The 13,835-nt window shown below is 46.6% G+C and overlaps 2 protein-coding genes across 3 annotated transcripts; both read left to right on the top strand.

The window, feature by feature from the left end:
- Positions 1-20: 20 nt before the first annotated feature.
- On the top strand, positions 21-5,397 carry NKAPD1 (NKAP domain containing 1). 2 transcript variants are annotated; one of them, XM_040615956.1, is made up of 5 exons: positions 21-168; positions 1,228-1,328; positions 2,445-2,600; positions 3,171-3,224; positions 4,009-5,397. In XM_040615956.1, exons 1-5 carry the CDS (start codon positions 100-102, stop codon positions 4,529-4,531), a joined length of 903 nt encoding a protein of 300 aa, XP_040471890.1. In that variant the 5' UTR covers positions 21-99; the 3' UTR covers positions 4,532-5,397. The 2 variants fall into 2 exon arrangements, with proteins under 2 accessions (XP_040471890.1, XP_040471891.1); XM_040615957.1 differs by lacking the exon at positions 21-168 and adding an exon at positions 857-1,108.
- Positions 5,398-6,155: 758 nt separating this feature from the next.
- SDHD (succinate dehydrogenase complex subunit D) lies at positions 6,156-12,225 on the top strand. Its single transcript, XM_040615964.1, has 4 exons — positions 6,156-6,269; positions 6,346-6,450; positions 8,492-8,636; positions 11,540-12,225. The coding sequence occupies exons 1-4, from the start codon at positions 6,212-6,214 to the stop codon at positions 11,703-11,705; spliced, it is 474 nt and encodes a 157-aa protein (XP_040471898.1). The 5' UTR covers positions 6,156-6,211; the 3' UTR covers positions 11,706-12,225.
- The last annotated feature ends 1,610 nt before the right edge of the window (positions 12,226-13,835 follow it).

Here is a 13,835-nt window from a genome sequence, read left to right as displayed (position 1 = left end):
CGCCCCGCGGGGGGGGCGGGGGAGGCCGGGGGCCCGGAGCGGGCCCGGCCGCCGCGGCCTTTCCTGGGGCAGCCCCGTGGCGGCGCGGCGGGCGGGAGGATGTCCCGGGTGCCGGTGGGGAAGGTGCTGCTGCGGAACGTCATCCGGCACACGGGCGCGCACAACAAGGTACGGCCGCGGCCCGGGGGGGTTCGGCTCTGCCCCCCCCGGCGCGGCCCCCCCGGCGCGGCCGCCCCCCCCCCGGCGCTGCCCGCCCGGCGCTGCCCCGCCGCCCTGCCCGCCGCGGGGCCGGGGGGGGCCGGCACGGCTGTGCGGGGCCTGGGGCCGCTGTGCTGCAGGGAGCGGGGCCTGCTCAGGCCCGGGGTGGGGGGAGGGGGGCGTTTTCCTGAGGGAGGGATCCCGCTGGGAGCAGCCCGTGGCCGCCGCTGGAGCAGTTTTCCAGCTCGCCCCGGCCTTCCCCAGCCCCGCTCCCCAGGGGGGACGGTGCCGGTGGATTTATCTGTGAAATCTGACCTGTGAGAAACACCCTCCCACGGGACTGCCACCAAAATGACACTTTTTAAAAGTAGCAAACCTTCTGGTGTAGGGTTGGGGGCTTTTTTCTCCTTCCTGGGCTGCGTACGTACTCCTAATGCCATCAGAGAGCTTGAACTTTGTGTTAATGCACACAGGCAGTACGTTGGTGCAAGATTGTTACACACCGTTCACTTTAGCAACTCTTTACCCTATTCCTGACATCATTCAGCAGCTCCAGCTCATTTATTTCATATGTTTATAAAATCATTCCTTTACAGTCAGCATCCATGACCGTAAATCTGTGCTAAGCCACTTGCAGGCGGTATTTTTCCAGCCTGTAGCTTAACTCCTTGTTTTGGCTCGGTCCTTCCAGGTGGTATTTATGCCCTGAATTCTCCGACAGTACACGTTTGCGATGGTGGTGAGTTACAAGGCAGGGCAGCCAGAACAGCTGAGATCACAAAACCAGGCAAACCCACCATCTCCGATGCCGTTATCCTTACGCCATTATCCTTATGTGCTTTGTTAGGGTTTGACCACCCAGAGGTTCTCCTTTGGGTTACGGCTAGAAATAAGGACGTGTTTCAGTGCGGTAAGAAAGCTGGTTGTGGATTTTGTTAGCAGGAGTGTTGAGCTGGGAGCTGATGTTACATGCTACGTGTCTGTAAAGTTTCCCTCACGTGACATTTGTTTCCCTTTTGTGACTTTCAGATTCAGGAAGAGACCGAAATGTGGAAAATAAGGGAGTGGGAGAAGCAGACAGAAGAGACTTACTGGAAAAGGCAAAGCAGAATGCTGTCAGACACATCCAGGTGGGTTTTAGTGCTGTGGAGGAGATAATTACTGTCTCGCCTTAGTTGCTGAACCCTTTTGTGTTTATAATACTTCCAGAGCATTCTGCGATGATGATGTGTTTACCATACATGAAGACTACACAGGCTGCAGACAGATTTATTTTCTCCTTAATGAGTCTCTGGAAAGAGATCAGACCTGTGCTTAAGTCTGACCTTTTATCTCTTTGTCCAGATGTATAGTCTTCAAAACACAACGTTAGGTAGGCCGGGCTCCCTGAAGCAGTGGGGGTAGGAAGCGCGTCAGTAACATGTCTGAATGTTGTGAGAAAAGTCTAATGTATCCCTGTTTTTGTTAGTGGTAAACAAAGCTGTTAGGATGTGGGGTCCTGCACTGTCACAACACCCCAGCACTGCCCACCACTTGTGTGGTACCTCTTAAATCATTCTGAGGATCTCACAAGCTACGTGAAAACAAGCTGGGTTTGAGGGGAGGGTTGGGGTTTGGCGTGGGAGTGGAGCTTACTACCGTGAAGACTTTTCAGAAGTGTGAATATTGCAGGAAGTGGGTTTAGTATCTCAGGGGAGAACACCTTTCTTCTGAGTCCATGGCTGCTGCTTGGCTCAGGAAGTGCGGCATTTCAAGTGAGAAACAAAACTAGATCCACAGGCATGTGAGATCGCTCAGAATTGTCGATGCTTTCTGTGGATTTGGGGTCTTAGTTGTGGTACCTGCGATTCTAGTCAGTTCTGCTTCCTCAGTTTCCCCTTTGCTGCCTTCACTAGCCTATGTCTCGCTGCCTATTGTGAGTCTGCTCCTGCAGAGTGTTCTAGAGGAGAACTGCATTTGCTGTGATAGGCAAGGTGACCTCTTCCCCTCATTCTGCACTGTGAGCATCTCTGTCAAGGAGTCTGCTGTGTGCTGAGGGCCGTAGAAAGTTGAAAACCAGTGTGTTAGCTACTGAGCTGGTTTTGTGAGAGCTGTTACTGGTGACTGTTGAAATGATAGCTGGTCTTCTTGCATAGATGGACACCCAAGGCTTGCTGGATTTTTGCTCTCTCGCTGGACTAACCCCTTGCTCAGAAAGTTTCTCCATCAGAGCTGACAGCTGAAGGACAACTGTTCTCTTTCTGCAGCAGTCGGATGCGCAGCGATGGCTTTGATGAGGAGGGCCACAGGGCTGACTGGAAAACAAGGAACTCGCAATTTCTTGACCTAGTCGAAGATGATCTCCTTAGGGCCCGATCCTGGAATAAAAAGCTGTATGAATGTGAAGCCAACATGCCAGACAGGTCTGTGGGGGAATTCATGTTCTGTCATTATAACAGTAATTGAAACACCTTTTTGGAGTCCTGTACCAAAAAGTTAGTGCACTTCTCTTTTTGGTGCGTACTCCTGTAAAATAATGCTTGATCCCATTTTAAGAATGAATTCGTAACATGCACAATCTTTTGCAGTGTCATAGAGCACCTAACTTGAGTTCATCAGTAGAGTTGCTAAGTCACAGCAAGCAGCAAAAGCTCAGCCCTAAGCTTAGCAACTAAGCTTAGTGTTTACTACTTTGCCCAAGGAACTTGAAAAAAAATCTGAAGAAATTCAAGTTATTGCTCTGCAGGGTTACTTTAAAGAAATCTGAGTTGTAGTTTTCCCTAATTAGAAATGGAAGAGGCTGAGAACGTAAGGTGTATTTAGATAGTACCAACTGAATCAGTCATATTTGCTTCCTCCTTTGTTGGGAAGGTTCTGATAGCCCTTCCTTGCTGTCTAAGCCCATGTTCACTCTGTGGTTCTGTCTTTCCAGAATTTATTTTTTCCCTTAAACACTTTGTCTGTCTCTAATAGGTGGTTCCGCTTTCTTACAGATGGGGTCACAGTGGCTACAAAGAGTTGTACCCTGAAGAATTTGATACAGATAGGTAAGGGGAGCAGGCTTACTCATGTATCCAGAATCTCTGTATGACAGAAATTTGTCAGGTTGTGCAAGGAATTTTACAAACTGAGTTTGAAGTTCTGAATGTACATCAGTCTTGAGCGTAAAGCACCATACCCACTGAAAAAAAGCTAGTCCATTAACGTAGTTTCCCATTTTCTGAGTCGTAGGAAGGGATTGCATCTTTTTTAGCTTTAGCTTGAGTTACTAAAATGCTATGGATCTGGAAGGTCTGGGTCAACATAGAGCCGGAGCAGCAGGCTGAATCCACATCAGCTCAGTAGGCACCCTCCCAGATACCAGCTCCAGGTTCTTCTTTCCATGACAGTGTACCTCTATTTTCTGTCTTTCTCCATATTTGGAGAATATAAATTCTTGCAGTATCCTGGAGAGTGGACACTTAACTGTAAAATAACATCTTGGACAGAATTAATTCTTTTTAAGCAGCACCTGACAGAATCATCAAGGACAGTATTTGTCAGGCTTACAGGTTTGAAATAACCTGTTATAAGTGAGTTTTCATCACTCAGTGGCTTTCAATACACATTCTCCTTGGTTCTGGCTCAAATAAAAAATTAGCAAGGTCTGGACCCAAGCTGTTAATAAGTACTTGAAACAAAAATGCAGCCACCACGTCTGCCAAAGCATTCGCTTCCCTGCTCTAGCCAGATGAATTGGTGGGCTTGCTTAAAACTTTGAGACAGAAAAGGCACAGCTGCTATGTGGCTGCCTGTCTGCTTCCTTTTGGTCACGGTGTGTTCTTTTTACAGTGACCAGCCAGAAGGAGATGAACAAAAGGCCATCAATGGGAAGAAGAAATCTCATCTGGGAAAGGAAACTGCCCGTGAGTCACACAAACGGAAAAAAACGAAGAAATCGCACAAGAAGAAGCAGAAAAAACGATCTCACAAAAAGCGAAAGAAAAAGAAAAAGGAGCAGGGGAGAACGTCATCCGATTCTTCCCGAGAGAGTGAGTGCTCAGAAGAGGAGGCTTCAAGCACCCGGAAAGGGAAACACAAGCGCAAGAAAAAGACCAGGAAAGTGCCTGCCAGGGAACCTACCTCTTCTTCTGGACAGGAGAGTGACTTTTCTCATGCAAGCAGCTCAACCACCAGCAGCTCTGAGGACAGTGAATCTGAGGAGAAAAAAGAGAAACGGCCTCCAAAAAAGAGAAAGAAACATCATGATTCTGTGTCAGAGAGGCACAGCGAAGTACCGGAGAAGAGGAACAAGAGGAAGAACTGGAAAGTGGCCGCTGATGAAAAATCAGAGGATAGCTCAGATGAGGACTGATGGGTGGGTCAAGGCTGCAGCTCAAACAGTAAGGTAGAGGACAGAGGCAGGTATTTATATCTTTCAACACTGCCCCATGGTACAACTTATTCCAGCACTGTGGTTTATATACATCCCGCCGGCCCACAGCGGGGAAACTGAGCCTTGGCAGCCTGCAGTAGGTGCCCCCTTGCTTTTCATTGACTTGGCATTCAGAAAACCAGGGGAGCAGTTGCCCATCTCACAGGTCAGCTAGTCCTGCCACCTTCAGATTCTTTTTCTGTGACCAGGTTGACCTCTGATACACAAAAATGTTATAGGCTGTCTGCAGGGGGAAAACAGACATGGTTGCACCATTTTTTTTTAATTATTTTTTTTTAATTAAGTTTTAACAGATTGCTTTTCTGGGTTACTAAATCAATGACCAAGACTTGCAATAGGAGAGGGAGACACAAAAAGTCTGATAACAGAGGAAATGTCACTGGATTTAACCCTACAGTAGCACTCTCTTCCCATCGTCCAACAAAAGCAGGCCTGTGTGGCGGCATGCATGCAGTCAGCTGGACACAGAGGGGAGCACGAGGGAATACCCTTATTCTGGCTGAAGGTGCAGTGGCTCCTTCCGTAAGGATGAAGACAAGACACCAGTGCATTTGCTTGTTTTAGACTTCCGTCCAAATCCTGGCATGGGCTGGCCATCACGTCTGCCTTTTCCTTCATTCTCTCTAGGGGGATGCGGGAACCCTTTGTGCTGACAGAAAAGCCTTGGTGGGTGTTGTGTTCTGTCTCTGGTCTGCCCAGTGTATTACTGGAGAAATTGGTCCTGGGCCATTCTCCCTGCAGTTGAACAGCCAAGCCTTTTAATAAAATAAACGAATCCAGAAACATTCTATGCTTTTGTCACTGTTTGTTGGACTTAAGCCTGGGGACAGAGCACAGCCCTGAGGAGTCTGGGTGGTCCTTGCGTTCTCCCTGCGCCGAGTGTTTCTGCCTGGTCAGAGCAGGTGACTGTGGAGGGCGTAGAAGAGATGAACGAAGGGAGGCTGGATTGGAAAGTAGACATCAGGGAAGCATACAGTGCTGTGTGACTGCGCTGTGTCCGTGACCAAGTACAGCTCTGGCTGTAGTCTACACCAGAACAGAGCCAGTGACCCTAGGGCCTCATCCCAGGTCCAGCTTGCTGTCCCTCTTTTCACTTTTAAGTGAAAAGCCGCTTGTTGCCTGATTGCTCTGTGCGTGCCCTCATCTGCTGCCTGATGCCCAAGACTGGGCGCAAGCAGCCCTGCAGGCTCAGCCGGCTTTCAGCGGCTTGCCCTTGCCGCAGCCACTTCTCAGCTGGTCAGGCAGGCGGTAACGACGCGCCGCTTTACGTGCATCACGGGAAATGCTCAAGCAGGGGGTTACTTTGTGCAGCTGCCTCGCACGGTGATGCTGCGTTAGCGAAGGCACAGGCGAGGCGCCCAGGTACGACCGAGCGCTCCCGCTGTCCTGAGCTGCTTTTGCGCGGCCACTGCTGGGTCGGGGGTGGCCCGGAGGTCGCAGGCGCGACTCGACCCGGCCTAAGGGCCACGGTTCCTCGCCAGCCCCCGCAGCGGGGCCGGAGAGACCTGGCCGCCGCCGCTCCCACGCCCGGAAGCGGAAGAGCTTCGGCGACAGCGACTTCCGGTTCCGGTGCGCGGTGCCCTTGGGCTGTCTGGGGACATGGCGGCGCCGGTGCTGCTGCGGGCGGGGCTGGCAGGGCCCCGCGGCGCCCGGATGGGTGAGTGCCCGCCGGCCCCGCGCCCTGCCGCCCGGCCCGGCCCGGCCCTGACGCCTCGCCCCCGTTCTCTCCGCAGCTTTCCTCGGGAGGACGCTCCTCTGCCGCCCCGCCGTGCTGGCGGCCGCCGCCGCCCGGAGCGCCCCGGCCCGGCACAGCCACAGCCCCCCGCAGCCGGGCCACGGTACGTCCCGCGCCCCGGGGCAACGTCCGCACGGCGGGGGGGGGGGGTGGTGATTAGCGGGGGCGGGGGCGCGACCCGCCCCGGGGCCGGCCCCACGTTCAGCGGCCGGCGCTGAGCCGTTGTGGCCCCGTCCTCGAAGCCGTTTGCTCCGGCGTGTTCTTCGTGGGCCGCGCCCCCCCGTCCGGTGGGGGCGCCGCTCCTTGCAGCCGGGGCGGGGGGGTTTGAAGTGGCAGCTGCGAGTAACCGAGGGCAGGAAAAATTGACGCGTGGCAATTCTGGGGCTCTTCTGGTGCGGTGGGGTTACTGGTACTGTCAGGAGGGGTTGCCGCCGCCTCCCGCAGCGCTGCTGGCCGCTCACGGCAAGCTGTTTTACACCAAGATGTTGAGCTGTTTTACACCAAGATGTTGAGCTGTTTTACACCAAGATATATGTCACTTTACACTACTTGAATTTGAAATTTGTGATGTCAGTATCAAGCGTGTGAACGCTGGATGTCGTTAAATAGATGGTCTTAACTTATGTTGAAAACAAATCTCTTGTTTCTGAACAAAGGAGGCAGGGGGTTTTTTGAGTGTGGGAGAAAAGGTTGAAAGATTTTTAAAAGAGGATTTTAATGTTTCTTATGGTTCAGTAGCAGTGACAATATGAAGACGCTGCAGTTGCAACTTCTTTCTTGAATAGCAGAGCTTCTGATTTACTGCGGTTAATCTGAGCAGTCTGATCCGCAGGCAGAGAGTATTTCTTTAATTGTCTTTCCTCTGTGTGGTAAGACGACACAGAGGTGATGAAAGAGAACTGTGCCAAGACCAAATTCTGGTCTGTCATTTGCACAATTAGATATAACAAATGTGACCAGAGGTTAAGGATGTTCTGTAGCCATTACAATGCAACTTAGAACTGGAAGGGATGAAGGGAAGCTTGTAAAAGAAATTGGCTTAGACACAGCTAAGCTATTTCCTTCCTTTCTATTCTGGATTTCTTATTAACAACAGACTTTGTGCATGTGCTGTGAAGCGTTCTTGGCCCTGGAGTTCTACAGGGACAGCTTAGTAGTGCACAGCCTAGGTCCCGTCCATATTTTACTTCAGATTCTTTGCTTTCCTTATCTCGGCACTTTTCTAAATTTTATTTGCATTTTGGTTTAGGTGGATGGATAGTATTTGTGTGTTAGGTCAGCCCTTTGGAGGTATTGTGTTATAAAGGTAATTTCATAGAGTAGATTCCTGATGTTTTTAGCCTGGTTCTGGTTCAAAGTATTGCTTATGATGTTAAGGGTTTGGTTTGCTTGGTTTTTTGTGTTTTCCCCCTCCCTAGTAGTATTTACATGCGTTGATTACAGAGCTCTCTAACTGGTACACCTATTTCTAAAGTTATATGTTACATGGTTCAGATTGTACCCAGCTGAGTTATCAATGGAGGACTGAAATCTTTTGGCCTTCAGGCTACTTCTAGGCCGTTTATCACTGTGATGGTCCCAGAAGTTTAATCTGCTATTTACAGTTAAAAATAGCAATATTGGGTCCTGGGCAGAACTGTGCACATAGTTGTCGTGATGTGCCATTCACTGGAACTTGTAGTGGTGTCCATCTGGATCTCAAAATCATTTCTCAAAAGGTGGGAGTAGTAAATAGTATGTAAGTCAGGAAATTCCCTAGACAAAAAGGCTTTGCCTTCAGAGACACTGCTTCCGTGTGATGGCTGACTTGGACCTTAGTCCTGAACCGTGGGTTGTGAAAGTAGGACGGCGTTTGTTTTGACCTTACCTGTTGAACTTTTTATTCTTTTGTAGTACAGGCAGGTTCTCTTTCTCAGCAGCAGCAAAGAGAGGAGTATTTAAAATTAACCCTTCAGGCATTGTAAAATAGATATGGATTCTACAGCAGTAATTCAAAGACATCTAGGTTTCACATGGATGAAAGCTTAGTAACCAGGTTGGAGGAAACACACAATTGTGTGGTGCTGAGCAGGATGAGGTATCTGCTTTTAAGGTTACTGCGCTTCAAACAGGAACTTTGCACTGAAAAATACTTCTCCTTGCAGGCAGTTCCAAGGCTGCGTCTTTGCACTGGACAGGTGAGCGAGCTGTCAGTGTCCTTTTGCTGGGTCTCCTTCCTGCAGCCTACCTGTATCCTGGACCAGCCGTGGACTATTCACTGGCTGCAGCCCTCACGCTCCATGGCCACTGGTAAGCACAATAGGTCCCTCAGAATTAAGAGGAAAGTCTGATAATCAGGATGGCTCCGAGCTTTAGGTCTTCAGTCTGTGTATGGCAGTAAGTCTGCCGGCGTATTTCCTCATCTAGTCACACAGTTCTCTCAGTCAGAAGGCAGGAGACGTATTACTGTTGAGAAATCCATAAATACTCTCTAGTGTTCTTCTACACAGTTTCTTACTTTAGGAGGGCTTCCTTGCCACTGGCTGTGTAGAATCGTGGCCATTTTTATCTTGTAGGAGAACCAACGTTGTATGAACAGAGGGAAGAGAAACAGGACAGATCTGTATAAAACCACTTGTTCTTCTAAGGTGCTGTGCCATGGGCTGGCTTTGTACATCCCAATGGTGATGAGATTCTGCGTAATAAAGAGTTCATAGCAAATATTCTGCTAAAGAAGCTGAGACCTAGATCATTATTTTCTTGATTCCTGGGAAATGGATGCTTGCTCATGTTCTTCTCTGTAAGTGTAGGTCTGCTGTGACATATTTGATGTGAGTAGGCTAGACGAGTCTGGTTAGGAGTAGATCCGGCTGCACGGTTGGCCTAACCGGCAGCGTTTACATTTTTGAGGTGATACTGGCCTGTAGTTCCCTGTCACAGGGATAAAGCAGATAAGCAACTTTATGGTACTTTGGGATGCTGGATTTTCTTACATCTCATAGTTGTACCAGGGCTTCTTGCACTTTCCTCACTGTGGCTGGGACCTTCTTCCCAAAGTCCTCAAAGCTAGTACAGAATTAATCTGAAATATGGCTATCCTTGAACATATTTGGCAGAGCTCTTTTAAATATAAAATACATAAAGCTAAGCTTGCCTGCCTTTGGAGCATTTCTTCACCTGGTTGCTGTGTGCATCTTAGTGCCATGCTGGATGTGACCGTGTGAGGGAATTCCAGGCAACGGAACAGGTTGTTGCAGGTCGATGTGTTGTCATGGGTTCTCTGGATGACATTTGGTGTCAATGCACGCACATTTGATTCTTCAGTGAATGTCTCTTGCTGATAAAAGAGCTGGGATTGTTCATACTAGAAATCCCTTCTCTGTAAACAGTGCGGGGACTTCCCCTGTAAGAAACATGTCTTGCTCCTTGTGTGCAGCTCTGCTGGTACCTTTCATCAGAGTGAATTCCTCCCCTACTTGTGTGGGGGTTTTGTTCTCTTTATAAGCTGGAAAGTTTCTCCAGTATTAAACTCACCTTGCAAAACATTGCCTTCAAAACCTAAAGGTGTTCCAAGGAAGGAAAATTCTCCTCTTGTACTTTGATAGGTATTTAGTGCTAGAATATCTTTGAAAGAAAAACGTTAATTTTCTTGCCATAAATGTTGATTTGATTGCCACAGAGGATCAGATAATGCCTCTAGCACTAATCAGAAACAGCACGGGAGTATTGTGTGTATTTTTGAGGGGTTTTCTTTCACATTTTGCTGTGTTTTTCCTTAGGAGATCTTGTCCTCAAGTATGTTGGAAATTAGTGCTTCAGGTATCAGTCCAAACACTAACCTATCAGTAGACTTAAGATACTTGAAGCCATGTTTATCTTGCACTGGTTTTGCTGGCATTTAATAAAGATTTCCCTGCCCAGTGAAGCTGCTGTGTTCTGAGCTAGGTTGTGTCTCCACTACACATCAGCTTTCTCATCAATTCCCTTCCTTGTTCTCAGGGCCACTGGTCTTCTCCCTTGAGGGTTTTTTGTGAATTAATTAGTGTGCTGAGAAGTCACATACCAGTTTTTCTGAGAAGTCTTAGCGTGGCTCAGTCTTACTGTGCCATGCAAAGAAAAAAACTTATGAAAATTCCTTATCGACACTACAGTTGAAGGGCAGCCTGTGAATCCCACGCTGAACACACTGTATTTTCTGCACTTTGGAAGGCCTGAAGTGTGGGTAAGTGCTGCTTGTACTTCTGACCTTATTCCGCTGTCCAGTTGGAAAAAATAGCTGTAATAGCATAAAAGTAGTTGCCTTTCAGACTTCTTCCACTTTATGCTTCTCTTCTGAGTATCCAGGAGTTCCTTGCATTCCCTTTTCTTGCTTTTGACATCTTTATGGTATTAGAATCCCATCTAAGTGAAACAGCTCAGTTTTCACTTGCATCTGCTGCAGGACTTTGAACCTTGCTGGGTCACTGGTGTATCTTAATTTGTGGAACGTGGGTCTTCAGCTTCAGGCTAAACCAAGGCAAAATCCTAGGAAGAAAATCGTGGCATTAAATATAAATTCTTTTATACCACATCAACATCTGTCACTGCAGAAAGGAAATACAATTGTACTTTTGGGAAGAGAACTACCACATCAGTTTAATAGCATCCTCTGTCTTCATGTTGCTGGATAGTTTAAACCTGGATGAGAGTTCACTTCCAGTCTGACAGATGTAGAAAAAAAACCCCCAGAGTTTGCAAATATTTTGGTTGCCGCTGTTTTCTAATCTAAATATACATCCTGGAGCCTTCTATGTGTTTGTGACAGTGGCTGGTCCCAGAGCCACACCTTGCTGTCCAGGCAGGAAGGATATTTCCTTTGGCTTCTTTTCTTCAGTCCTTGGAAGCCATGGAAGTTGCCTGTTGTTTCTTGGAGGCAGATTCTACAGAGCGTATTGTCTGAAAGAGCTGTGCTCAACACCTTGTTTCCTCAGTACCATGAAGAAAACTCTGATCCCACGTGTGTGTTTTTTTAATAGAATATGTGGAATGTTGGTTTGGTTTGGTTTGAAATACATGTATCTTCTTTTTGAGTGGGAACTGGGCATTCTTTAGGAGAAGCTGATGATGGGTGAAAAAAATGATGTTTGAGCCATCTTAGAATGCTTAAGTGAACTGGGTAGATTTCAGCAAGGAATATTTTTTCTTGATTTCAGCTTTTTTTCTCCATTCTGTAGGGGTCTTGGACAGGTTATAACTGACTACGTCCATGGAGATACACCGATTAAACTAGCCAATACAGGTCTGTACGCACTGTCAGCTGTTACCTTCGCTGGCCTCTGCTACTTTAACTATTATGATGTTGGTATCTGCAAGGCTGTTGCCATGCTGTGGAGCCTCTGAGATGCGACCGAGTCCCTGACAGATACGATTGTTCACCGCTGCCTCTGTCTGCTTCATCATATTTTTACCAACATGTTTAATGCAAAAAAAATGAATAACCAAGAGTCCACAGTGTGTACATGCTAGCGAGTTCAGAGCTAGTCTTTTAGAAGTAAATATCCTACAGCAGTAAAAATGTTAGAAAAGGGAAAGTAGATTTAAAGTGGATAATGTCCAGGTGAGAGTGAGTTGATTTAAGCTGCACTGTAAATTGGGAGGAATTAATTACATCAATGACAGACATATAGCTGAAGGTAACTTGCCTTGTAATGGCATCTTTAATGAGTGTTTCTCTAAAACAACTGTTGTTTCGTTTCCTATTTCATAAAAAAAACTTGACTTGTGGAAAATGGGAATGTTATTTCTGACATTACAAAACTGAACTGTATGTAAGGCACACCTATAACTCTTTGGACTCTGAGAGGTGATGTAGAAAAGGGAATACTTTTTTCTTAATCCATACAATAAAGAATTTACAGAAGTTGTGTGCTTCTGAGTGATTTTTACTACTTTTGGATTATAAATATTTTCCCTGCAGCTAGCTTTGGGTTTTTTCTAAAATCAAGTTCAGATACTAATTCATAGTATGTGTTACTGTTCCTGCTGTTACTCTGCATTACTTCATTTAGATGTTATAAAGCAAAAAATATTTTTATGAATATGTATTTTCCTTAGCACTTTAAAGAGGTGGCTTAGACCTGACTTAATAAAAGTAACATCCATTAGAAAATACAGCAACAATTGACTTAGAAGAAAAAGACTTTTGCAGCTTGATTTTCAGAGCCATAAATAGCATACGGCTTACACATTCCAGGGAACTATGAATGTTCATCTGCAACATTTTGGGGGGTTTGTTTTCCAAATAAATATTGGTACACATTTTCCTGTGTGACTGAAAAGACGACAACTCTACCCTTTTCTGTTACAGCGTGACATGAGACTGAAGCAGCATTCTTTTCTGTGTCTTTAGGTTTTACAGCATTCTGGGAAAATGATGTTCTGGTTTTTAACTTTCTTCTCTTATCTTTTCAAACTTCTGTAGTGGTAAGGAGTGGTTAACTTTTTCCACATTCTAATGGTACTTCTGTGGTACTATTAATATTAAGAGGAAGAGTGTTGCGTGTTACCATCAGTCTGATTATGCAATAAACAGAATGAGTAAGTTGCTGTTTGAATTCTGGGAGACTTTCTGATTTAATTTTTGTAGAAGTTTGGGTTGGAATTTTTTGTTTATTTACTTATTCATGGAACCATGGGAATACCATGTACCTGGCCACTTTTGTTTTGCTAATCTTGTGGTCAGAATTGAGATAGTTGCTGCTGTATGATGTGGTTTGCTATAGATACCAAGGTAACATGTGTTATTTTGTCACAGTGAGGAGGATACATATGTATGAGTCATTGGTAAGTACCTCTGTACAATCTGAGCATGCATTATAGAAAGTGTCTGACACTTCCTCTTCTGAGACCAAATACGAGATGCATCTGTATGTGGTATTTGTTTGAGATACCTCATGTGAGAAATGAGTTCTAGAAGAACTCTGGGAATGTGGTATAGTGTAGTCCAGACCTATGCTGTTAGGGGCTAGCAACCCTGAGACCAGTTTGTTCTGTTGAGGCAGGAATTACAAAGTAATGACCACAGCCTTTTCTAAGAATGTGTTCCTTAGTTCCACTGAAAATGAATCAGTTCGCTGTAATTACCATCAACTTTTGTCCTTAACTGTCATGCTGGGTGTAACCATTTGGTCTAATCCCATTTTTGAACATTCATCAGGCATATAAAACTGGGTCTCAGTCCGGCTGGGTATTCAGATGTCTTAAATACATTCTTGCATTTAAGTCCCTCCAGTGAATTCTTCCTAAGTGATAGTGCACTCAGTGGTGGCTCTGCTGATCCTAAATAACTGGTTTCCTACTGCCCCTAGGTGCCCCTGTAGCAGCTGCAGAGGTGAAATGGCAGGGGCAGCATAACATGAAAAGCTGAGAGAGTCGGGTTATCCCAGCAGCTTCATGTCTCTTTACTTTTTTTAAGCCCCTGAAATGATAGTTTTGGTTTGGTTTTGACCAAAACAAGTCTTCAGACTTACC

Source organism: Falco naumanni, chromosome 16 (assembly GCF_017639655.2).
Source record: "Falco naumanni isolate bFalNau1 chromosome 16, bFalNau1.pat, whole genome shotgun sequence".
Classification (NCBI taxonomy): Eukaryota; Metazoa; Chordata; class Aves; order Falconiformes; family Falconidae; genus Falco; species Falco naumanni.
This window is presented reverse-complemented; position numbering and strand designations above follow the sequence as displayed.

Coding starts and splice junctions, on each gene's coding strand:
- NKAPD1 (XM_040615956.1), top strand. CDS start 100: ATGTCCCGGGTGCCGGTGGGGAAGGTGCTGCTGCGGAACGTCATCCGG. Junction 1,329..2,444: donor ATGCTGTCAGACACATCCAG/GTGGGTTTTAGT, acceptor CTCTTTCTGCAG/CAGTCGGATGCGCAGCGATG. Junction 3,225..4,008: donor GAAGAATTTGATACAGATAG/GTAAGGGGAGCA, acceptor TTCTTTTTACAG/TGACCAGCCAGAAGGAGATG.
- SDHD (XM_040615964.1), top strand. CDS start 6,212: ATGGCGGCGCCGGTGCTGCTGCGGGCGGGGCTGGCAGGGCCCCGCGGC. Junction 6,451..8,491: donor CCCCCCGCAGCCGGGCCACG/GTACGTCCCGCG, acceptor TTCTCCTTGCAG/GCAGTTCCAAGGCTGCGTCT. Junction 8,637..11,539: donor CTCACGCTCCATGGCCACTG/GTAAGCACAATA, acceptor TCCATTCTGTAG/GGGTCTTGGACAGGTTATAA.